This window comes from Pundamilia nyererei, unplaced genomic scaffold, assembly GCF_000239375.1.
Source record: "Pundamilia nyererei isolate P.nyererei 1_Seehausen unplaced genomic scaffold, PunNye1.0 scaffold00012, whole genome shotgun sequence".
NCBI lineage: Eukaryota > Metazoa > Chordata > Actinopteri > Cichliformes > Cichlidae > Pundamilia > Pundamilia nyererei.
In genome coordinates, this window is record NW_005187413.1 from 6,044,264 (window position 1) to 6,071,056 (window position 26,793).

A 26,793-nucleotide genomic window follows, 5' to 3' on the forward strand; every position below is an offset into this window, starting at 1 on the left:
TCAGAGTATAAAAAAGGGAATGTCTGGTGGCTGTAACTGCTACTTGAGTAGGCTCAGAGTATTAAAAAAAAAAAAAAAAAAAAAAAAACACATTTAAAAAAAAAAAATGTATTGTGACATTTATACTGTAACATTTTTACACTTAATAGACATCGCAAGAAACTTAAGACATACATGTTGTCTTTGTACAACAGGTTTTCTGACAATTATATTAAAATGTGCAAATGAGGCAATGCGTCATTAAACACACTAATTAGCATATTAAAAAGGAAAAATGCAGTGAAATTGACGCCTAAATTAGTTCTTTTGATTTAATTTTGGGAAGCAATTCTTCACTCTTGCTGTTATCATTCTGTCGACCCCAACACTCGTTACCCTCTCCACCCTGCTTGTGCTCTCTTTTTCACATCTCTTGTACTTTGTCCGTTGCTTTGAATGGTTGACCCTACGTATTTAAACTCATCCACCTTCACTACCTCTGCTCTTGGTATCATCACCTATCGATTTGTCTCCCTCGCATTCACATATTCTGTCTTGCTTCTACCATTCACCCCTCTTCTCTCTGGAGTATACCTCCACCTCTTCTGGCTCTCTTCCACCTGCTCCATACTCTCACTACAGATCACAATGTCATCTGCAAACATTATAACCTACTGAGACTTCTGCCTGACCTCATCTGTCAACCTGTCCATCACCACAGCAAACAAGACTGGACTCAGTGCCTTATGCAGTCCCATCCCTACCATGAACGCATCTGTCACTCCTCCTGCATATCTGACCACTGCCTCGCTGTCCGCATGTCCTTCAGCAACCTAACATACTTTTCTGCCACTTCAGACTTCCTCTAGCTGAAAATATCAAACTCAAACACTGCTTGTAAAACAATATATTTATTGCCCATAGGATTATAAGGGTCACCTTAATACTTTTAAAATGACATCTAGAACAATTTAATATTTTACCATTTATGTAAACCAGAAGTAACCATATTTCTTTGTCGCCCAGTCGTTCTCCAAAGCGTACAACGATAACTCTTAATGAGATTATAAATTACACTATATTTATTATTATTATTATTATTATTATTATTATTATTTATAAGTATTTGCCTCCACACTCATATAATCTTGAGTGATGTCCCTTTCTTATTCCATAGGGCTTTGTATGATGTTGGCCTACCCTTTGTAGCTTTAACACCTTCAGCTTTTATGGGAAGGCTTTCCACAAGGCTTAGCATTGTGTTAATGGGAATGTTTGATAATTCTTCCAGAATCACATTTATGAGGTCAGACCTTGATGTTAGACGAGAAGGCCTGGCTTGCAGTCTGTGCTCTAATTCATCCCAAAGGTGCTCTATCATGTTGAGGTTGAGGACTCTGTGCAGGGCACCAAATTCATTCATCCATTTCTTTATGGACCTTGCTTTGTGAACTGGTGCTCAATCATGTTGGAACAGGAAGGGGCCATCCTCACACTGTTCCCACAAACATAGGAGCATGAAATTGTCCAAAAATTCTCACCATGCTGAAGCATTAGAAGTTATCACTCCAACACGTCTTAATTGCTCTAGGGTCCAGTAGCGGCATGCTTTACACCACGGCATCTGACAGTTTGCACTGCACTTGATGATGTAAGGCTTGGATACTGCTACTCAGCCATGGAAAGCCATTCCATGAAGCTCTCTGTGCACTGTTTTGTGCAGATCTGAAGGCCACATGGAGTTTGAAGGTCTGTAGTGACTGACTCTGCAGAAGGTTGGGCATTATGCACCTCAGCATCCACTGACCCCTTTCTGTGATTTTACGTGGCCTAGCACTCCATGGCTGAGTTATTGTTGTTGACTATGGAATATTTTGAAGCGTGGAAATTTCACAACTGGACTCGTTGCACAGGTGGGATCCTATTATGGCAGCATGCTGTAATTCACCGCCTTGAGAGCAACGAAGCATACTGCATGCATAGGTTCTTGATTTTAACACCTGCAGCCACAGAAATGATTGGAACACCTGAATTCAACAATTTGGATGGCTGAGTGAATACTTTTGATAATCTAATGTATATTAATATGAAGTGAACACAAAAGCTGTGAAGGACATTTTAACCTAAAATTATTAAGTCATCCTACATTTTGATAAAAATTCAACAGTTACTGAGCTCTGAGTTGATGAGCTTCCCAGCAACTAGAACCAGCAAAACTGATAAAAGTGTTTTCTACCACTTTGATGGTGTAGCCTGTCAAAGTGATGATCATATGTATACAGAGCCTCCTGACACACTGCAGTCAAAGACAAATCCGTTTTGTAACTAACTGTATGGCCTCCAGCAGGGAAGGAAATTTTAAGAGATGTGTAAATTAAATTTTAGACTTGTGAATATCCTCTAAGGTCTATTATATGGAAACTGTATACATTACTCTTCAAGACACAAACTTACCCATACCCTGTATATTACTGTGCAACACAGTCTCTCACAAGAAAATATTATTCCTTGCTGGCATCTTTACTACTCCTTATTTTCAGCCCAGGATATAAATTTAAAACTGCCCCTTTATGAAGCTCAACTGCAAAGGTTAACATCCCCTCCTAGGCATCTTTCTCTTTTCTACCCCTTTTCTGCTCTTTCATTTTTATTTTGCCACCATCTCCAAATCTCTCCCTCTTTCGCTAATTTTTTTCTGTCCCCGTTTCTCGCCGCAGCAGTCTGTGTTGCTTAGGAGAACAGTGCAAGGGGCTATGGGGGGTGGGGATATATTGGCCTCAGGATCCACACGCTAAGCAAAGAGTTCATCAATTCCCATTTGTAGGAGGCATTTCTATTTAGGCTCCTAATATATCAATTTAATGATTTTTTTTCCCCTTTTGCTGCTGCTGTTGCTGCTCACCACCGCCCTCCATCCCTTATTCATGCTAAATGTAGAATTTAAAGTGTCCCATCTTGTGCTCGAGACACACAGAAGACTTATTAGAAAAAAGGGTGGGAGGGTGGGGGGGTTTAAATAAAACAGAGGGACAAGGCTCAACTAATCAGTTCAAAGCTATGTAAAAGCATACTGATAACTGGTGGTTTGACTCGTTTACAAAAATGCTAAATAGTGCAAAGTTCTATTAAAATGATCGAGTGAGCTATTCAGGGTGTTCCCTGGCTATCACTCAGCTTTAGCTAGGATACGCTTTATTGGACCTCTGATCCTCATTAGATAACTAGCTAAGAAAATGCATGGATCAACAAACAGGAATATTAAACTGGAAGGCCGCAGTCACACAGGCCTAGAGACAGGTTGGTAGTCCCCCACACTCTCCAGACTTTAGTCTTTGAGCTGTTTTGAAATTTGACAAAAGTGTGATACAAACCAGAGCACGTTGGCCTAAATAAAAGTTGTTCAATGCACCAGCAGCAAATACATTTGCAGTTACTTTGAAATCGGTAAAGTCGTCGTATTCCATGCAAACTATGGGCAACTGTGGCAACCAGCAATTAAGCAAAGCCACCGCAAGGTTTTTAGTGTAGCACACTAGACTTTGCAATCAATTTTTTCAATAAAGACAAATACTAAGAATTAAGTGTGCCAGTGAGCACATGAATGAATGAACTCAAAGAATACCTGAAAAAATGAAAGACAAAAAAAACACAGACAAGAAAGAAAGGAAAAAAATGAACTAGAAATATAACACTTGATTCTTAATGTATTTAACCCAAGTCTTTTCAGGCTAAGCTGATTACCTATTACGAAATAATGTGCTAAATTCACATGTCAGTGGCCGAGCTGTCTGCTCCTTGAACCTCAAAAGAAATCAGCCACCCTTTGAGCATTCAAAAATTTAGTCGTTCATTTATTCTGACAGACGGGCATCTGGAGAATTCAAACCGAGCTCTCTGAAAAGACACTTAGCCTTTGTCTGAGGTGCACCATTTGAGATAAAATGAACAAATCACTTGGAGAATACATTAACTAGCACTTTAGAACTTTGCTTTCTCAAGTTTTTTTAAGCCTCTCATCAGCTAATATGAACTTTATATAGATGTATTGAACTCTACAAGGACTTTACTTTCATTAGGAAGCTGATGAGCTGGCAACCCTGACTGACAGGCAGACGGCCTTTATGGGACAAGAACTCGAGTCTGAAAATGGAGTCTAATAATAAAAAAATAAGAAGGTTATTTATATTTTTAATATGTATTTATACATAAAAATACATTTAAAATATCAACCTAATAAGAAATCTGCATAAGAATGCAGCCACACTAACACAGCCAAGTTAAAGTTAGTGTCAATGTTGCATGTCGTTCAAACACCTTTTAACTTTTTACTTTTTACTCCAGAGCTAAAACAATTTGACAGAAAATGAAAATTTTGATAAGGAGCTTGTTTAAGTTGCTTTTTGGGACAATGTTTGCAAAAAAAACAACAACAAAAAAACCAAATAAATAAATAAAAAAAATGGAGGCTTACAAATTCTTCACTATTTTCTGAGGACATAACTGAGTAACATAACAACATGCAAATAATAAACAATTTTTTTTTGTTTTAAATCACTAGCTTCAGCACTTACGATTATCTCAGTTGTGCTCATCTATAATAAATGCTAGTTTTGTTGGGGTTCTCATTTTAAACATGCTCAGTACATATTTGAAACGGTTTAAACACGTGTTGATCAAGACATATGATAAAGTTGGAGGCTGCAGTTTGTAATGTGGTGAATAGTTTTACACTATAATCACAGGTGTTTCTATTAGAATCTTGGCCATAACTTATAAATCGTTAGAGTAGTCAAAGCAAGGATTATTCTACTTTACATAACCTTTAGCTAGATGTTCCTAAAAAACCTGCAACACTAGTACCTCTTAGATAAGGACCGTAGCCTTTAAAGTAGTGTGTGCGTTTGTCTCAGCTTCTCTGTATGTGTGTGTCTGGGCGTCTTCACCTTCCTAGCGGCTAGTCATTCATCTCAGTTTGACAGTCCCATTACTGGAGGCAGCTACTGTGGCTCAGAAAAGAGCATTGGGAGCACCAGGGGTAATACCACTTAGCAAAGCCATCATGCTGATGCCTACATTTTCTCCATGTTCTGCTACTGCAATTAGCATCATGCTAATGTTTTACAGAAACCACCAGTCCCTGTTGACTCATGTTAAAAATTCCTTGAGAAAGAGTTTAACGCCATGTCAGATATAGAAAAATACCACAATCAAAACAACTTCTATTTAAAATCTAATTTTTTGCCATTCAAAACTACTATACCCAGTGATAGCTGCTCTGCAGAGACAGTCCAATAACTTGATTTAGTAGTGCAGAGGAGGGCTGTAATTGTTTTGGGACTCTATCTGCTGTCTGGCATGGTTTTTAAGAACACTTGTTTGGCAAGATGCTCGCAGCTGCCACTTCACTGCCTCCAAGCCAGTTATCATTTTTTCAGAAAAAAAGTTACCAATAGCATTTTCCATTGTTGTCCAGTAGATTCTCCACCATGTGCTCCACTCGGACAAACCAGCTGGGGACGGCTTTGTAGATGAGTGGTGTGTCAGATCTGAAAAAACAACAGCAGATTTTAAAAAAAGAAAGAAAAAAAAGGATCAAAGAGGCATACCACATAAACTTTAACCTTGTGTGGTGTTCATTTTTTGTACTTGTGCGAGCGCTTGACAGTGACAGTGTTTGGACAAAAAAAAGAACAAAGTAACAAATAACATATGTATGTATGCATTATTGTAGAGTCTACCTTACAATGTAAAGCGCCTTGAGGCGACTGTTGTTGTGTTTTGGTGCTGTATAAATTAAATAAATCGCATAATTTTCCTTTTGGTAAATACTGAAAATGAAAGACCAAAACACCGCACAAAGGTTAAAATGAAAACTTTACTTATACTCGAAAGTGTATTTTTATTTTGAAGTTGAGACATAAAGCTGTTTCAGGGTCTTAAATCAAACAAAAGGATCCTGTACAATACAGATAATATATTGATCTCATTTATATTTACTGTCAAGCCATAAAATGTAAAAACAATTTATCAATCTTTTTAAAATTATTATTATTATTACTTAAAAATATATATTTAAAAAAATCTTCTGTAAAATACAGGTTTACTTGGTATTTCGTTATCCATTTTCTTTACAATAATCTGCTGTATTTATTATTGGATTTCTTTGGGTGACCTGATAGCTCAAAGGTTATGGCACATACCACATGGATCTCATCCTCTAGCTCAGAAAACCACCAAAGCACAAGTTTTACCTTTTAGGCAGCGAATAGTTCATCCAATAGTTACTTTGATCTCTACAAACTTGTGTCTTCTAAAGACTTAGAGAAAATATCTCTTCATATTTGCAAAGGTTAATTAATCTTAGACCCAGAGCAAACAATATTGTTTGACTGATGGCCCTTAATATAAAGACTTCGGACTTTACGTTTCCCAATTTTTGCTTTAAGTTATTTTGTTATTTACATAATAATGTAGATAACCTAATAATGATCCTTATTGCTGTTTTAGAGGAGCTGTGCTTCAAAGTTGCAGATTTCTGTCAGAATCTGCAGATTATACAGTACAAATAAAATGTTCACGTTTCTCCAACGTTGTCTTCCCAACAGTTTCACTGACATCTACACTGGATGGCCAGGAAGCGTTTGCGATGTCTTATCGGGCGCTTCTCCGGCGCTGATAATTGGCGTCTGTCTCGTGTCAGTGACGTAAAAGGATATGTATCGGATTCAGTACCACATATGAAAGTGACCCAGATCAGATTTGAAAATATCGGATTTGTGCCGTTCACACTGTCACACCATGATCGGATATGGGTCGCATAGGGTTAAAAAAATAAATAAATCGGATTTGATGCGCTTTCGCCTGCAGTGTGAACGTAGCCTTAGTCAATTCAAAAAAACAAAAACCCACAGACTGCTGTGTGTTTCTACATGTGCCTGATGGTTTGTACGTGATGTTGGACTTGCACAGAGCCCCACAAAGCCAATGTTACAGTGAATACACTCAAGCCTCTGTATGAACACCCCTTTCCTGCATACTAAACATTTAACTTCACACATTCTACAACAAAATAAGGCCAGTGGCACTCAAAGAGAAAATATTTCATTGAGTCAGGCTTAACATCTGTGACAAAAATCTCCTGTGTCCAGAAGTTTGAGTTTTTCTTCAACTGGTGCTTTAAAAGCCCCGTGGTGAAAGGCAAAAATTTAAGCTGTTAATTTGAGTGACACAGAAAAGGATGCTGGAGGTAACATTAGCTTTTCAGTTTGAATTCTGTACATGTCTGGTTTACTCCATTCATACAATCCCAACAGAGCACTTAGATCGTCAAACCACAGGCTCCTAGCACAACCTAGGACTCGAATGAAGTCGAGAGGCGACCGGGCCTTTGCATCCGTGGCACCCAGACTCTGGAATAACCTCCCCGTTCATATTCGCACTGCCGAGTCTATCCAGTCTTTTAAATTACGTCTTAAAACTTATTTTTTTAATTTGGCTTTTGATTCTGTCTAGTTGGCTGTTTTAGCTTGTTGCGTTGTTACCTATTGTTTGTTGTCCTCTTTTATTGTTTGTTTTAACTGTCTCATGTTTTATTGACTGTGAAGCACTATGGTCAACACTGTTGTTTTAATATGTGCTACATAAATAAATTTTGATTTGATTTGATGTCTCACCTCCAGCAGAAGGGGTAATTATGTTTGTAGGAGCTGGCATTGACGAGGCGACTGTTCTCCTTCAGCCACTTGATGATATTTTTGTCAGCATCCTGTAACAGAACCACCAAACATGAGACATTGTTTAGAGAATGCTTTATAGCACAGAATAGGGCTGAAGAGCCACATGTCAATGTCATATAGGGTCAAAGATTTCAGCTGGCTAGGCATGGACAGATGTGCACATTTACACTTTAAACTACAGCCAACTGTCATGTCACAACGTACTGAAAGAGTCTGGAGTAGTACATCTGTACATCACAGCTGCAAGGTGAGAAGTTAAAAAATCCATGGAGATCTGCCAGTGCTCTTCAGCTCATTTCAAAGTTAACTTTTATAAAATCACTGTAAGGTTTGCTCTTTGCACCTATGCACAAAAATGAATTAATCAATTAATGAATAAGCATCTAACAGTAAACACACTTCAGAGCATGCAATAATTGTATCTAGATGAATGAAAACTGCAGTGAACGTTTTGTGTTTTTAAGTACACTATTTGTGTCATATCGTCTTTTTAAAAAAAACCTGCAGCACTGTTTTTTTCCACAATAAATAAATATTACATAAATACAATATCTCAGCACTGTTAAACATTTAATAGTAAAAAATAAGTGGCACAATGTCATTTTATGTACTGTATAAATTGACAGAATTAAATCGAGTCCTTATTACAGACCACAGAGAGTATAAAAGACAGACATAGCTTCTGGGCAAGAAAAATGATGTCACCATGGAAAAGCCTTAAACATGCATTGTATCAATCTATGACCACCAGATGGAGGTTGCAGCAAAACCTCTCGTCCTATACAAGTCTACGAGAAAACAGCTGTCTATCCTGGCCTCTGTAAACACTTTCCTCTTGACCTTAAGGGCTCAGTCACTCATTTTGGATTATAGTGAATAAAAAAATTAAGTCAATTTTGTAAATCTTGGTCATATCTGGCAGCAAACTGGAGGATTATCTGTGTTATGAAGCAGTGCATTCATTGGCTAATGAGAGCCACTCACTGGCTAATGGAGATGCACTGAGCATGCAGTTTCACAGTCTCGTCCCCTCCTCTTCACATCTACTGTTTGCTACCAAGAAGATGACTGCAGCTTCGAAGCTGGACTTCACAAACCGACAGGTGACAGTTGCGTCCATTTTTTATACTGTCAAGGTCACCATACAGTGGACAATAGTGAAATAATTTAAAGTTTAGTTCTATCAATTAAGGCTGCAGTAATTCATCGAGTAACTTGAATAATTTCATTATAGAAAGTCATCGGTGCAAATTTCTTTGCTTCGAAAGATCTGTTTAATCCACACCTCCATAGCACTCAGTTGTCACCATGTGAGCAGCTTAATGTGGAGCCAGAGTCCATCTACACAAAAAGGATGAAGAGCAAAGAGGCGGAGCCTTTATTCAGGCAGGCACTGGTGTATTTTTAAAATGGAAACCTGTGAATAGTTCATTTTGAACAACTGCTATTTCTCATTAATAAGACAAAAATACGTTTTTCTCCAATTACTCGACAAATTGAAGAAATAATCAATTGAATACTCTATTACTGAAATAACTGATATCTGCAGCGCTACATTATATTATGCTCCATAGTATTATATCAATAATAACTGTCTCTACCTAACATATTTCACATATCCTAATAGCATGTTATTATGGGATGTTTACTGAGCAACGTTCAGTTTTTACATTTTATTTCTTAGAAGATTTTCAGTACACTTCAGGGCTACCATACCTTTAATACTTGGTGAATAGACCTTGATCAGGGAAATTCTCTGGAAACTTCAATATGAGTATGACTTTTCTTGCAGAAAATCCAAGGTAATTTGCAACCAAGGCCAGTCTACCCATACAACTATGAAAAATGGAGCTCAGTGTTTATGGCAAACAGTCTAATATGGGGTCTTATCATCCCATATTTTATGTCCCTCTAGCCAAGTGCAATTCACAGGATGCTCATAGATACAACTTTTCAGCAAGTGCTTGGCAGGTGGCCGTGACCTCTTTGCAGAGAGTTCCCATGCCAGCCTCCCACCCCTCTTTCACCCAGGGATAAATTTTGTTGTGTCCTGACCCATGCTCATTAAAGCATGACGATACACCTGTGATGGGCACAGGAAAATTGGCACTGAGAGAATGAAATAATTTCACCACCTGGCCAATTCAACATAAATAAGACTTAAGCAGTATGTTATAAAATTACTCACATGCATGTGATTTCTTTGTAATTAATCTGCATCTGATTTAAGGTTCCAAAACGCTCATTTATTTTCTGTTTGTGCATCTTACTTACCCCAGCTACACAACCAAACCCAGTTTGCACAGATGAAAAATAATATAGGGTGAAAGTTTAGATTTGCATAAAAGTTAGTCCCGTTGTGACACCCACAGTATTTACAGTTTATTTACAGGATAATAAAGAATAGAAAATAGCAAAAAAAATCCAAATTCAGTGGGCTTGACTTGGTCAGATGCTGCATTTTATCACCTTTATAGAGAGGTTGCTATAAATGATGAAGGAGGACTGTGAGAACATTATTCCTAAAGAAACACCACATGAGCCAAATCTATTTCTGCATCGTTTGAATTTGTAGTAAATCATAGTAAAAATCTGGGTTTTCTTAAGTGCAAAATAACGGTCCTAACCCGACCCTGCCCTGACACCTCCAAACAAACAGACCAAATTTTATGCTCTGAATAACAAAAATCATGTGAAACCAATCCACTAAAAGACGAAAAGCAAATTATGCATTAAAAAAAAAGACTCAGTCTTCCTATTAGGACTTTGATAAGAACTTGAATGTGGCAAATAATCAGAAACACTCTTTGTAGTGTTTATATTTTTGAATTGCTATGAAAAACAATTTATCCTTTTTTTACGAATGCTATTTTATCAGGGAAAAATTGCATGAGGGATTAGGTTTGCTATGTATTAAATGGGCATTTGTTTGTCTACTCAATTTATTATTTGTAGGAAAAGACAAATTAGGAAATGACAACATGTTAAAGAACATTCATTACTAATATTTTGTATGCACACACTTAAATCTTTATTAAATTGGTCAACATCAGTGTGAATGGTCAACAGTTTTGTCAAAACATTCAGAATTAACTGGAGTTGCTGTAAAGATCAGTCAATATACTACGATTATATATTGCTTTGCTTGAGTTGAGTGTTTCATTTAGAAGACAGACGGGTCCAAAACTTTCATAAAGAGAGACAATGATGGCAAAAAGTGACAAACTGTAGCAAAGGGAAGTGATAACAGAGAAGGTACAACAGAGAAGGTACAACTGTCTTTTCTGGGAAAAGACAGAAGATAAATTTAGCAGGGGTACTGCATAAGCATGAGCAAAGGAAAGCAACGAGGAGAAATGAGGACTCCAAAAAAAAAACCCCAAACATTCAAGAGTTATAGGAAGGCAATGAATAGGAATGAAGATCATTTTGAGAATACATAATATATCACAATATATGATCACAGACAAATAAGGAGTAGGAAAGGGCTGGGTCTTATATCTCAATAAACTGTTAGGGGAAATCCAAAACTACATAAGCATACATATAAGATTACAAGAATAGATCAAAACTCTTCCTTATATGATGCAGGCAGAGTTCATGTCAAAAAATATGTACCCAAAATTTATAACACCTGATTAGTGGAGTCATGTCTAGGCAAAGTGTCAGGAGAAGTGTTGGCATCTGTGCTCAGAAAAACACATTTTTAAAAAGCCTGCAGAAAGAATAAGGGTAAGAAATAGAGTGAACTGATCTTGAAACTCCATGATACTCTGCGGATCCTCTTTGTGACCATTCTTTAAACTCGCCGCTGATCCTCTCCCATGTAATTAGACATCTTTGGGAATTCCCAGCCTCTCCTCTTCTCCTTCCAGCAGCTTCCTGTAGGTTGCAATCTCTGCATCCAGCTTGAGCTTAATGTGCAGCAGTTCCTGGTAGTCTTGGAGATACTTGGTCATCTCCAGTTTGGTATCACAGAGCTGAGACTCCAACTGAGCGATGACGCTGTCTAGGTTCCCCACCTTATCCATGTGGGAGATCTCCATGTCCTCCAGCTGCTGCTCCAGGGCGGCATTGCGAGCCCTCAGACCATCAATCTGATTCTGAAGATCTGTCACCTGGTTGTGGAAGGTGGTGATCTCCTCTTTCATGGTTTTCATCTGTTCTTCATGTTTGCCAGCATGGTCCTTGAGATTGTCAAACTTGGTCTTGTACCACTTCTCTGCTTCTTGGACATTGCGAGCAGCAACAGCTTCTATCTCTGCACGCATGTTACGCAAATAAGCAGCCAGATCAGGGCGATCACCATCCATCTCAGCACTAATTTTTGAGTCCTCAATCTGCTTCATGAGGTCAGCCACTTCTTCATCATGCAGCTTCTTGAGAAACTCTATTTCGGCCACCAGTTGTTCTATGCGCTTCTCCAGCTCAGCCTTCTGCAGCGTGGCATTGTCAACATCTTGACGAAACTCCTTCAGAATCATTTCTGCTTCTTCTTTAAGTGCCAGCTCCTCCTCCAGCTTAAGTCTCCAAACTTCTACTTCTTCTTCGATGTAGCCACGTTCAATATCAGCTGCTCCCTTCTCATTAGTCAGGACCTCAATTAGCTCTCGCACCTCTTTAAATTTGAGCTCGTATTCTTCTCCGATGCCCGTGGGGCCTCCCTTATAGCGGCTCTGCAGGGCAGTTAGCTCAGCTTGAAGAGACGCATTTCTCTGTTCGAGTGCCTGAACTTTCTGAATGTATCCTGCGAACTTGACATTGAGTTCCTGCATTTCCTCTTTCTCATTGGCATGGTGCTGATGTATCTCTGTGCCCACCTCGATGGCAGTTCCATGATAACCCGAGCGTCCCCGACTGTCATAAGAAGCTCCACGGCACCGGGAAGGTGACGGACTTTGAACTCTCGCTCTGCTGGCACTGCTAACTTGCAGACTTTTCTGGCTGTAAGATGCAGCTCTCATGTTGTGTAAGATACCGGCTTTGTTTTTCAATTTACAGAAGAGTGGCTGCTCTTTTGGCTTCTTGTGTAGCAAATATTGCGACTGACAGTCCCCTAGACTGTCTCTGAGTTTTTATGCAGTAATAAAGAATGTCTCAGACACCCTTGAAACTCACGCTACACTTTAACACATTTCAAAAGTGGATTATGACTGACTTTCGGAGAACTGTGGCTGCACACTCTTTATTAGCTAACGCTGTATTGTTAGTGGCCAGGCAGGTCACTCCCTGGCCTTTGCACCAGGATGTGAAATAGTGATGAGATCATATATGAATGCTCTTTTTAACTCATTATTCTCTTAGGACTCTAGTTGGGTGTGACAGACTTGAAGAGGCTACCCAGTGCGCTGGTAAATGACAATGTGCTTTGGCAGCAAGTTTTTCCAGAAGACTGCTCTGACACAGATTCCCTCAACTTCACATTTAGACAGTTTGAGTTAAGAATTAGTTAAAGGTAAAACATTTTATTGCAAGTATAGCTAAAGAGAATATATCTAAAGCATATTTCTAAAGAGGACTAACAACAGAAATTTGGCACATATCATGAAATCTTTTAGAAAGAGAAAGTCTATTAAGAAAAGATGCATTTCCAAGATACAAATGGAGGAAATGGAGAACAGTTGAGGAGTGTGAACTGATAAGGCAGAAAATGAAACACTGAATTAATCCAGCTATCAATAATGTTTAAATATTTATCATGTGTATCATATCAGCGGCTCCTATTGTGGGTAGAATACATGCAATGTTTGCTAACCTAATCTGCATGTAAATGCATGAAGTGTCACTCACTTTGACATACTGTCCCACAAAGTCAGTGACCTCTGAAGTGAAGCAGCCCGAGGCGTCCACAGGGCAGATAGGAGCCTGGTCCTTCTGGATGATGTTGTATTCAGTGCACACCCTATAATCATCCTACAGAGAGATCATATTACAGTTTAGAGATGGGTTTGTCTGGCATCTTTATTATCAATACAGTCTTCTGTATTATACCTTTTCACGGCTGTTTTTCTTAGATTTATAGTATACATATTATTTATTATTTTACAAATACAATTTGCACTACCCTCTTGCACAATGTCAACTACAGTTTTACTTTTGTTTTTTTTCACTGTATATATAAACGTTTGCATTGCCTAGTATAAGGCCCGTATGCAGTGCCTGTGGCACTTTTAAGTTAACTCTGTTATTTATTTATTGTAGACTGTACTGTTTTTGTTATTTATCCTGCTGCTGTAACAAAATAATTTCCCTTGTGGGATCATCTAAAGTATCCATCTATCTATGCTTCCATCCATCCATCTAATCTCTCTCTGTGTGTCACAAATATCCACTTATAACAAAGTCACATGTAATGAAAATGTAAATGAAATAAATTAGAGTACACAATCTTAATGTTGATCATTTCATCTTAAGCTCATTTTACAATTCCATTACTGCATATAGGTGCAACCAAAAGTGAACCCAGTTTCGACAGTGTAAAGATATGTTATGACTCCATATTAAATTCCTTGTTGAGCTGGATACTTTTTTGCAGTGTTGAAACAAGCACTGCTGGTATGTGACAGCTATGCATGAAAGATCTGAGCACTGTCCGGCTGCAGATGTAATTTGTATTCAAACAGCCTGTCAAAACCCAAGACAGATGTGTCACATGGTCATTTCACATCTAGTCATACAATACAATTTGAAGAACGTAAATTGACAGTTCTTTCCCTTTTACTGTACAACTTCAGAGCTAATGTGCTTGTTTTTGATATGGTATTATTAACTGAAGAAGATCTTTTTCATTTTTTTTGAAAATCAAAATTATTGTGACAACTAAGTAAATTAAAAAATTAAATGCAAATTTAAATGAGATGCTAACTACAAGGGTGTTGTTAACAGTTCAGAGATTGCTGTACAGAAAGCTAAGACAGTTGGTTGGTATTCCAAGCTGGCTATAGCCACTGGGGCACTTGTCTACCCTTGGCAAGGCCATCTAACCTATTAGCAATGACCCAATACATCTGATAGCACTGCTGCATTGGACTCAATACACTGATACCATAGCACTCAAAACAAACACTCCTCGACAACAATATACCTCAACTTGAAATGAATTTGAAAATGTGTGTGCTCATTTCATCTCATCTTAAATGCATACATTTAATTAAAAGAATTTAAATTATCAGGCAAGAAACACAGCATCCTACATCAAATAAAAACACCCAATAAATCCACATAAGATGTTGACGCTCATAAGATAATTGTTTAAAATAGCATCCCAAGAATCTATGAAGTAACTCATCAGTTGAACCTTTAATTTTTCTGCTTTTTATGATTACTACAAACCAAGAGCAACACTTCTTTAACATTTAATTTTACTTTTTGCAGCTCCCCCTTATGTAATGAGCATTGCATGTTGTCACAGTTGCATGATTTTAGAAAAGATCCTACTTACAGCTCCAAAATAAGGTGCCTGGTGGACCACTCCGGTGCCCTCTTCCTCTTTGACATAGTTATCCGTCAAAACCTGGAAAGCTCCTTTCTCTGAACACTGAATTAAAAAAATGACAAGATATTAGATGAAGGGTGAGGACAGGGTGAGTAGTACAGCAACAATACAAACTCATGGATGCATTTAGATGTAAATAGAGGTGTCACTGTGCTGTGTTAATTAAAGACAGGCATACTGTTTAGTTTCTGAAAAACATTAGACATAACTGTGAAACAACCAGGAAGAAAAAATGTACTAACCTTTGCAAAGTACTGGAAAAGAGGCTTGTATTTTTTCCCTTTCAGTGTCTTACCAGGAAATCTAAAAAGCAAATAAAACACTTGAAACCTTCCTACAATAACTTTAATTCATAATTACTGCAGACACAAACCAGCAGAAACGCTGTACCATCACAGCTTCACAGGACAAAAGACGTTTCCTCATATTGATTCCACTTTTTAAATCCAGACACCAGTTTGTTTTTCCGCACCGAAATCTTTCTAAACAGTGTCCCTCCAACTGTTGAGCTCGCACAAAATAAATGAGAAGAAAGGAGCTGAACAACATGTTGATGGACTTATCTCAGTCACCTTGAGCTAGAACTGTGAGCAGTAGCTTTATGTAATGGTGTTTAAGCCTTAGAAGCAGCAGAGAGTAATTTGAGGACGTTCTTAGCCTTGAATTTCACCTCTCAGACTCACACCAAAAAATTCAGACAAATCATCTTTACGATACAATTTTTATAACTTATCTCACAGTAAAGGATAGACGTTAAATGTTTTTCTTTTTAAAAAGGGAGGTGATTTCACTTGGTAAGGACAGAAATTGCCTCAGGATCTTTGTGAGATCTCCATTTAAGGGCTGCGTTCATATTGGCAGCTGAGACAGTCCCGATGCACCGTTTCTGTAATCATAGTTCAAATAAAGGCGTCTGTGTTTAAGGGTTTTGTCCTTGTGGAAGAAGAAGAGGAAGGACATTTTTTTTGTCTTGTTTACATCACCGGTTCAGTTATCTGATATACAGGATGAGAGGGGATAAATCATGCCTAGAAATTTGCTCCATCAGGTTTCAGTAAATTCTGTAGTCTTTATTCACTCACTTGTTTTCGTCATCTCACTACGCTTTATTTTTTTCTGCTATGTGCTTTCCCTGTGCTCCAGACTCATCCAGTGAGCTGAGAAATTGGAATTGTTCCCCTTTCTGCTGCAAAGAACAACACTTAGCTGGTAAAATACAACCTCTCCTAATCTGGCTGTTACAAATTTTAAAGTCATAACTCAACAAAAAACCTTTGACAAGAAACATTAAATACAAGTTTCTTACTCGTTGAAAAAGGCAGCAGCTGGGTTTCAAGTACAAAATGTTAACATTACATAAATAACTATAATTATATAATAACAACTATATTTCCAAAACAATCATGTATTGCTATCTAGACTTTCACTTCAACTTTTTCCAATTAAATTGAGACTAAAAACAAAAAATAAAAATCTAGAAATGCTTCAGTAACTACATAACACAACGCGGTTTGTTTCTCTTTATTGCTTTTCAGAAACATTTGTCAGCTGAAACAGCTTTAATTTTGGAAAGCAAATTAAGGCAACTAACGTAAGTCATGACGCCAGCAATCAGGACACAAATCTAGAAATGCTACTAACAAAAAGAAACAGCAGCTGCTGGCTCGTATTTTGTGTACCCTTTATTCACAGCTCTGGTTGCAGCTGACTTCTTGTTAATAAAGTAGGACTGTATTGTACAGTATATTCACCTAAGGGAAATTACTTCCCCAGTAGCTCAGCAACAGACCGCTGCACTTTGGTGCCAACAGACTGAAGTGTACACATTTTTAAAAATGTAATCCTTTGAACTTTTTATCTTTTTCTTCACTTATATAGCCTTTGTACTCACTTGTCAAGGATAGTGTACTCGCTCTCTGACTTAAACAGAGCCCCCAGTCTGGCCTCCATCATGATGTAGGTCTTGTGTGTGGTATTATCTAAGAGACAAAATAGAAAATCATGTTGGTTTTTAGTTTTTTTGAAATTTTCTTGCTATTTTCCCCATCACACCTGTAGAGAGCATCAATCCAGATAAATCATTAACCAAAGACTCCTTTTACCAATAAATTTGCTACTGTTAAATGTAGGCGCACTTTAACCACAAACACTTTCAATGTCAGGCGATAGAACGATGTAGATTTGCAATGACTCAACAGTTATTCAGGCAGCTGACTGACAAATTTTTAGTTTATCTACATCTGAAATGGATCACAAATGGTCATTCATTAAGCAAAGAACCTATAACAGCAAACTTCATATCTTTAGGCGTGCACTGCTGGTCAGCAACAAAGATTTCTGAGGATGTAACTAGTGCATTTTCTTCACGTGTAATAACACTATTAACATAAACATCTTTATTTTTTACTTAACAGTCATTTAGAGCATTGGGGATGTACTCCTATAACTTGGAACTAATACACACATAATAGACAATTACATTTTTTCACACTAGATTATGGCAACAGACTTTTTACTTTCATTGCTCAGTCCTCTCAATAGTCCAGAACACAGCAGCTAGGTTGCTAACAAATTAGCCGATGGCCACACATCACCTCTGTTCTTGCTTTTTTTCATTAGCATCCAAAAGGAAAAAAGGAAATGCAGAAATGCACTTAAAAAATGTTTTTTAATTACATATAAAGCCCTACACGGCCAGGCTCCTGTATGTTTAACGGACCTGTTGAGACCTTATTACAGCGATCTGCCTCACCAGTCACCAGCTCGGGGCCTTTTGACTGTTCCACACTGTGATCGCTTAATCTTAAACCTCTTAATCTTTAATTTTGGCTAAAATTCATAATAAATGTACATAAGTACGTATGTATAAACAGATATAAGAACTTACGCTTGACTGTGTGCAACAGCTAGTTATTTATTTTTTTCCATCATTACTCATTCCCTCCTTTTTTTGTGATGAAAACGTGGCTGTTTTCAGCTCTTCATCACACCATCTTTGAACATTTAGCAAGTCCAGAGCAGACCCATAAATTAGATAAATAGAACTGGGGAAAAAAATAAATGAATAGTAAAAAGATACGACAGTGAACCTGGTCTTCCAGTTGCTCAATCTCATAGTATAAATAGCTAAAAATGAAACCAGGTCCCTGTTGCATTTTCCCCTTTTTCCATATAGTTTTGAAATCTCGCAGTATGTATAATAAAAGGGGAATGACAAGGCAGATTTCTATGATGTGATGCGTGGGGGGTATCCTGGTGATTTTTCAAAGTCTGTCATGTAAATAGCCACAGCAGCAGGATTTATCCTTATTGACCTGAATTTCAGGTGATGATAAATAGCAACTCATCCAACATGGCTCAGATCCATTCGTCTCATAGCTGTGCTGTATTCATGTCTGAAGGTCGATTTGTGAATAATAATAGTAACAGTGATGTAACATCTTGTTTCTGATAGGGTCCATTATCATCATCATAATAATAATGATAGCTGTCATACAGCCGTCACTGAGGGGGGAGAACTGAACCTTCTTCTACATACAGCCAAAAACAGATTGTAGGAAACATAAAAAGACGAGTCCCCAGTAACAGCAAAGATGACACTTGTGAAGAGGGCAAAAACCAAATGGCCTGAGACACTGAGACACAAAAAAGAGCGACAAGAGGGCAGCATCAATAAAAGATGTTTCTTCCCCTCAGTCGTGTGACAAATGACTGCACAGCTCAGACCTGCTGACAGCCCCCAACTCAAACAGCGACAAAAGCAGCGAGGGAAACAGGCAGACGTTAAAAGAGACGGACTGAGAGGGAATAAGCACAAGGAAGGACGAAAACAGGTGGATTTGAAAGCAAAGAAAGCGATAAGAAAAGAGTAGGAAGAACTGGGATGAAGATCGAGTGAGTGAACAAGGAGAGATAAAAAGAGACTGAGCTGATAAAAAAAAAAAGACCACATTCATTGGTATTCCAAGGCGGTCTCCCATGCAGCACAGGCGGTGCAGTAATGATAACAGACTGTGCTTCAACACTGCCCCCTACAGTATCATCTGCACTACGCCAAAGTAAAAGGAATCTAGGTCATCCTTTTAAAAACCCACCAGTTTCTCTCATAGGGAACCAAAACCTACAGCAGGAGGGTAACAGAAAAACAGTAGCCACCTCTCTTGAGTATCGTTTTTTTATATTTGAACAAGGACAAGGCTTTTTTTGAGTGGCCTGATTTGAGATTCAGCCACATTTTCAGGTTTGAGCTACACAATGTCTCTCGCACACACGCACCCCTACCAGCTAAAGCCAAAAAACACATCTTGATACATTAAAATAGGAAAAACAAGTGTTAATAATTAATTAACCCTCTAATTATTGCAAAAGTTTTGTATTTTTGCATTTAAAAAAATTGGGAAAAAATGCCTACTTTGTTTCATCAACTAGCTTTCATTGGTGTAGCTCTTTATACAACAGCCATGCAATTAATTAAAATGAATGGACTGAACAAAATAACAGCACCGCAAACTAAATCATGACAAACAAAAACAAACACTTTTTCTGAAACTTCCATCAACCCCTGTGACCTTCAAGAAAGCAGGATTTATTGTAAGAATGTTGAATTAGACTTCTGCATTAGTTTTCATTAAGAAACTGGAAAATGGGTTTGTGTACAGTATTGTTGTTCAGCAGAATAAAAACTGGATTAAGGTTGTTAAAAATGTGTCTTTTAACTATAGTAAACAAAACATCTGTAATATATTAAATTGTAGTCTAGCTGTACTCTCTTTTTTTGCAGACTATAGAGAAAGTTTTCTGTTTAAAAGTTATTGCTTAAAAATACTTTAATGCCTTTACTTTAATGCATGTTGGCCATTAGCACAAACACTCTTATGTAAGATTCTGTTGTTTAAACCTGAAAGGAGCAATTTAGGTGGGTGATTGTATTTTCACTTAAGGATAAATCCTGCATGATCATAACTGATGTTCATGCAAGTTACTGCCTGTGTGTTTTGTTTGAAGATAAAAACAAAGTTCCAGTCACACCAACACATTACGGATCCATTATTTCCTACGGGTGCAATTTGCAAAGGCAGCACTCCTCTTCAGCTAATTTGTTCTTGTTTGTTCTTTCTGAATTAAAAGAAAACAAACATCTATCAGCTGATACTGTGGTCCAAAACACTAAAGCCACAAGGGAAACAAGATTTTCAGTCAGAAAAGTTTTGCCTCAGGCATCAGCATTTAAGCACTATCATTTAACAAAACTAGTTGTCCTGAGTGGTGCACTGCAAAGGAAGATTAATGGGTTAGAGCGGTATGTCGAGCCTGAAGCTAGAGTTTTCAGCAGCACAAAGGTGGCTGTTATTTGTTTTCTTTATTTAACCTGGCTAGATTACGAAACAACTTCACTAAACACAGCTGGCCTTAGCTGCCTTTAATCACCATGTTCCATGATTCTATCATGGCGATATGATAAGAGTGAGAGAAATTTTCAGCTGAAGGTTACATATGCTGAAATTGCTATGCCGTATACTGCTAATGTCACAAAATGAGACTGTGCAGTTAACAGTTCCATAAACTAAATGTGTCACAGTGCCACTGGAATTTATATGCATTCAGTAGATCAGTGTTTCCCAACCACTGTCCCGCAAGAAATGATCAGGTGTACCGTGGAAGATTATGTGGTTTCACCTGACTGGTACTCTAAGCGACCTGCGTGAGGAATGGGCAAAACAATTACATTCTCTTCCGCTAGAGGGCAGTACAACCTGTTGTTCCAATTAAATAGGTTGCCAACTGCCAGTAAACAGAAGAGGACATGCTGCAAGTGAGATAACACTGAGCATAATAGCAATAAATAAATATTTGAAAAGAAAAAGTAGTCAATCTGACCTGTGTCCTGGAGAAAATTTCAACCCAGATGAAGGCCCTAGCAAGAGTAGTGGTCAGAAGAAAGCAAAAAAGGTATACTGGGGACAAACCGCTATGCCTGGTGCATGGAGAAAAATCATCAATATGCTTTTGGTGACATTTTTGTTTGCCATGTGATTTCTCTACTGTGAAATATGTGCCGTGGCTCCCAAAGGTTGGGAAACACTACAGTAGACGATACAAAAAACGAAAACATTTGTTCTTTAGACTCTTAATTCTCCTTAGCCGAGTCTGTTTTAGGCTAAATTGCTGATAAAGCAACTAACATCTATTGGCATTCATCACAGGGAGAAATCGCTCACTCCTCACATAAAACAGAATCATTTTTGAATGCACTTTCACTTATACTCAACTGTATCAATCATTAAGAGCACATATGTCATGTTATCAATAAATGATAATACCAAGTATGCATTAAGTGGTAAAATAAATATACTGATCTACCAATTTACAAGATTAACTATTTTCTGCTGCATTCCTCGTTTACATTTTTACAGTTACAGTGTTGCTTTTTGTCATAATATTTTCTCTCATTTTCTTCATATCTCTCCATGACCTGCTCCTCTTTACTGTAGCATTTAGTAATTGGCTGAGTTAAAAAAGTGTAAAACCACTGATTGTAAGAAACGAGGTGCATAACTGCAATGACTTGAAGAAACAGCAACCCTTGTAGCGTACCTGGTTGCAGCACACGACGTGTGCTATGTTCTTTGCTCACCTTTGACCTTGACATAAAGTAATTCTGGGTTCACACACAGGGCCAGGTTGCTCGGCAGTGTCCATGGTGTGGTTGTCCAGGCAATCAAAGCAACATCCTCATTCTCAACCAGTGGGAAGTTGACAATCACTGAGGGGTCCTGAACATCCTGGAGACAAGCATTAAGCATAGAAACAAGGTCAACTTTGTTTTAAGAAGTACAGTACCTGCACTTACAATAGAGGCAACAATAGCCATGTTACATTACACCAGCAAATATGTAAAGAGGTAATGTTCTGTGCCAACCTTGTAGTTCTGATTGGCCTCAAAGTTGGACAAGGGGGTGTTGCAGGCAGTGGAGAAAGGCATAACTTTGACACCTCGGTACACCAGACCCTTGTCATACAGCTGTTTAAAAACCCACCTGAGAGAAAGAAAACAAACATTTTAAAACAAAAAAGAAAACATCAACTCCACAAAACGCAACAAGTTTCAAAGATTCTGTGTCTAGTAAGTTAAATTGCAACAGTTTCACACATGAATACATAAAATTGTTAGCTTTATCTCTCTGGTAACAGTTAAAAATCGTTCAGACTGATTTCCCACATAGCATTCATCAAATATGACAGAGCATTTATGAAAAGAGTCAGGTCATGGGCCAGTGGTGAGAAGAAATGAGAGAAGGTTAAGTTAAAGACCATTTTATATTCTCCCACAGGCTGTATTACTGATGAATTTCAAAACTTATTTTCCTGCTAAAGCCTTTAATTAATAACCAATATGAGTGCAAAGGGATGCTCATCCTCACTTCTCACAGGGAATCCATAGATATATTTTGCATCAAATGCATCATCTATTATCACCAGAGAGTGAATTCTGATGCAAGTATTACAATATATAACAGTGCACAAGCACTGCATACAAAGACATTAAGCTGGGACTTGCACTCTTCTACATTTATCTTAATATGCAATAAACTACGAAAGCTGTGCACAATGTTATGTGAACACAATGTTGTTTTGACTGTTCACAAACCTAAATGTGTAGAACAGAGCATATTTCCTGCCCTCAACATGGCTATTTAAATGTTACAGAGGAAGTCTTGACATTGAGCATCTGAAGGAAGAAAACAACTGACTAACACAAGCTAAACATGTTGCTTTTTTCACTTAATACAAGATATTTTGACTTGAAATAAGTGAAAAGAAATCTGCCAATGAAACAAGTGAAAATTATTTAGTTTTTCTCTAATTACAAGATTCACTGTCTTGAAACAAGTTCATATAGCTTACTGGAATGTTGCTTTGTAGCTGATTTTGTCTTATTTTAAGTGTAATGAGATATTTTGACTAGAAATAAGACAAATATACTTGTTAAGATTTTGAGTGTACATGCAGAGGGCTCTATATCCATAAATAACTTTCATTTTCAATAGCGTGCAAATCTCTTGAGCCACACCTCGTAGTGTTTGCATGCACTTTTGTCTTTAAACACAAAAGCTTAAAAGGTTTTGAATGAATTCTGATAAAACTTTGCAGGGTTGTAGAGTGGGGTAAAGTTACTTGTTAAATTATGTATTGCATCCACCAAGGTATTCAAGGTCAACTCAATAATTTGTTGGTTAAAAATTGACAAAAAGCCTTTTAGTCGTAGTTTCTTACACCTGCAAGTTGTCTGTTATTGTCAATGTTGTTATGTCAAACTTAGAGGAGAACCAATTATTTCAGATTCTTTGAGAAAGAGCAAATTTTAGATGAAAAATCGTGTATCTCAGCATGCTGTAAAGTGTGTCCTTAAAATTTTATGGAAAACCCGAGAGATGCATCTGTCCCTCTATCTGCTTTTCACTGAAGCTTCATCAGAAATGCTCTCAGTGGAAGGATAGCTGTCAAGAATCTACTCTTAAGGAAGGGAAACATAGAGAAAAGCCTGGGGTATGCCAAATTGCACAAGAACTGGACTGAAAATCAGTGACAGCAGGTCTGACTGAGTGAAGAATCCAAACTGGAGATTTCTCCTCATCAATATGTATGGAGGAGGTCAGGAGACAGGTACAACAGTGAGTGTCTACAGTGATTTGTAAGACACGTGGAGGTTCTGCCATGGTTTGGGGTTGCATTTCAGCCAGTGGCATTGAAGAGCTTGTCGAAATTGATTGAACTATGAAGGCTGCAAAGTACTGTCACACCACCATGCAATACCACCAGTAAAGCATGTGATTGGCAACAGCTTCATTTTCATTCATTACAATGATCCCAAACATACTGCCCACGTAGTAAAAGCATAGATGGATAGAAAAAAAAATCAGAACATAGAATGGAAAAACAAAATATTTTGAGTGTTCAACTGGAGTAGAAAAGCACTATAATAAGTATCCATTTACCATATCAGACAACATTACTGAATTGGTGTGGGATCACACTGACACAGAACACAACAAGCAATTGTTTAAATTCTACAACATAATGGTCAAGTCTCACTGAATGTATTTTGGGATTTTGCAGAAGCTGGTGCAACCAGATCAGTCTGATTACTTCGGTTGGCTAAAACAAACAACTGCACTGTCACAAAGCATGCAGAGAAAAAGAAACCAAAAACTCAAGAGTACAGCATATATTTGCAACTTAATGCCCGAATAGTCAGGACCTAACATGAAGTAATGGTTTGTGTGTCTGACACACATCATGCGTGTTGGTCTTATTTAATGACAAAGCACCCCCTCTCAGGATAAATCCTGTGTTCTGCCTGAGCTGTCAGATTTAGCCAGATAACAGCTACCCAAAACCTCAGAGACCCTACATAGTCCCCATAACTATACAGATTCTCTTTCAGGTGCATTTCATTGATTTGCACTGCTCTTGGTAGATTCTGCTGCTCATTGTTGAAATAAACTGGCTGCATTTGTGTTCAGAAATTTGCACATTGCCAATCCAAAAGCACCCTTCCATAGCCCCACACCATGTTTTTGCAATTGCTGCAGTCAAAACAAGTCTTTATAAAAACGTGCATTTTTCCCCCTTTTTACATACATACCAGACAGTCTCCATGAACCATGGGTAAAGGGTCTTGTAGTCATTTTGGAAGTCAATCCATCGTCCCATTCGCTTTACTGAAGCCTAGATACAATTACAAACGCACGTAAAAATGAAAAGAACAAATTACCATGGTAAATATATGCAGGGCGATTTGTTATAGATTTTTATGATATGAATTTAGATGTAACACATATTTACAACTACTTTAGAAGGTCACTCGTTATGCAGGCTTACAAATGCCAAGAAATTCACCACAACATTCAACATGAACCTAGCCCAACTATTTAGTGTAAACTGTGTTTTGCTCTTAGTCAGATACACTGGACTCACCTCCCACTCGTTGGAGTATCTCATTACAATGCTTCGGCATTGCTTGTTGTACTCAGCAATGCCCATTTTGGCCACATCTTCTGGTCCTTTGATCCCCAAAGTCTTATCAATCTCATACTCCTACATAAAACACACAGAATTTGACAAATGCTAAATATTAACGGACCACATTGTAACATTGAATTGAAACATTAAAAAGACAGCTATGGCAAATTCTTACCACAGGTAGGCCATGACAGTCCCATCCAAAGCGCCGGTCCACATAGAAGCCACTCTGGTGGTAGAAGCGAGTAACAATGTCCTTGATGGTACCAGCTAAGATGTGACCATAGTGGGGTAGACCAGTGGCAAAGGGAGGTCCATCGTAGAAGGTGTACCTGGTTTGAGAGATAGGTAGCAAATGCAAATTTTGAATACTGCTATGTGGAACAGCATTTTTGTTAACTGGTAAAACAAACTCGCAACATGCTATACATTTATTTATACAGCACACAGCAAATAAATCTATCAATACTTAAAAGAAAAACAAATCATTTAAGACCAATAAAAATAATCAAATGAAAAGGCACAAAGTTTTAATATTTAGAGAATAATAAATCATAAAATAATAAGAGAGACACATTAGGGAGAATGACACTGTAAGTCAGAATCTGAGAAAGCTATTAAAAAGAGGTATGATTTCAGCTGGTATTTAAATACTATTAGTAGGTAGATGACCCAATTCCAGAGTTTTAGACTTGGGCTGTATGAGACAATCTCCGGTCAGGAATATGAGACAATAAGGAATTTGTAATTACTAAAATCTGCTTATCGCTGGAGTGAGCAATGTGGGACACAGGATATCTGAGTGAGATATCTAAGTGAACGACATGGGTCATAACCTGGATCATTTTCTTACAAGCACTTATATATGAGTAATAATATTTTCACGAAAAGCCAGTGTAACGATTTAAAAACAGGCAAAATATGATCATCCTTCCAGGTACCAGTCAGGAGTCTAGGAGCTGCACTTTGACACACCAGTAATAACAACTGTGATATTAGTGTTTTTGCTCAATTCAATATATAATGAATTACAGTAATCCAGTCTCCATGTAATTAAAGCATAAATAACCTTCTCACAGTTGCTGATGAAAATAAATGTTTTAACTTTAGTTAAGAGTGTAGATTGAGAAAAGCTTCCTGATTTGATCTGCAAGTCAAATTTAAAGAATGAATATGAAAATAACACAGATATGATCCTAAGCTATGAAAGAATAATGGAAAGTGTAACACTTTACTTTCACTTTTACTTTCATTACACTTTTTTTGAGAGACAAGTTTTAACCTGAGGTAAACAACAGGTTATTTTCTTAACCACTTATCCAGTCAAGGTCAACGAGGGGCTGGAGCTGACTCCAAAAACAAACAAACAAACAAAAAAAACCCCAAACATACAGATACAAGAAGAATATGCAAATTTCTAACAGAAAAGGCCCAGCTGATAATCAGTAGGGCTGAACGATATATCGCATTTGCGATAATATCGCGACATGATCAAGTGCAATTTTCTAACCGCAAAGGCTGCGATTATACTCTGGACATGTCCAAATTCATGGGCTGCAT

General features: G+C 37.8%; 1 protein-coding gene across 1 annotated transcript in view; it reads right to left on the reverse strand.

Moving 5' to 3' along the window:
* Window positions 1-26,793, reverse strand: part of iars1 (isoleucyl-tRNA synthetase 1) — a 56,932-nt gene that overhangs the window by 27,007 nt on the left and 3,132 nt on the right. The window contains exons 3-13 of the mRNA XM_005724675.1: window positions 25,409-25,565; window positions 25,189-25,308; window positions 24,857-24,939; window positions 22,130-22,247; window positions 21,845-21,992; window positions 17,102-17,189; window positions 15,453-15,513; window positions 15,157-15,252; window positions 13,506-13,628; window positions 7,653-7,744; window positions 5,427-5,525 (exon numbers count right to left, since the gene is read on the reverse strand). Of these exons, the coding sequence (XP_005724732.1) occupies window positions 5,427-5,525; window positions 7,653-7,744; window positions 13,506-13,628; window positions 15,157-15,252; window positions 15,453-15,513; window positions 17,102-17,189; window positions 21,845-21,992; window positions 22,130-22,247; window positions 24,857-24,939; window positions 25,189-25,308; window positions 25,409-25,565 (1,185 nt within the window). The remainder of the gene's footprint in view (window positions 1-5,426; window positions 5,526-7,652; window positions 7,745-13,505; window positions 13,629-15,156; window positions 15,253-15,452; window positions 15,514-17,101; window positions 17,190-21,844; window positions 21,993-22,129; window positions 22,248-24,856; window positions 24,940-25,188; window positions 25,309-25,408; window positions 25,566-26,793) is intronic.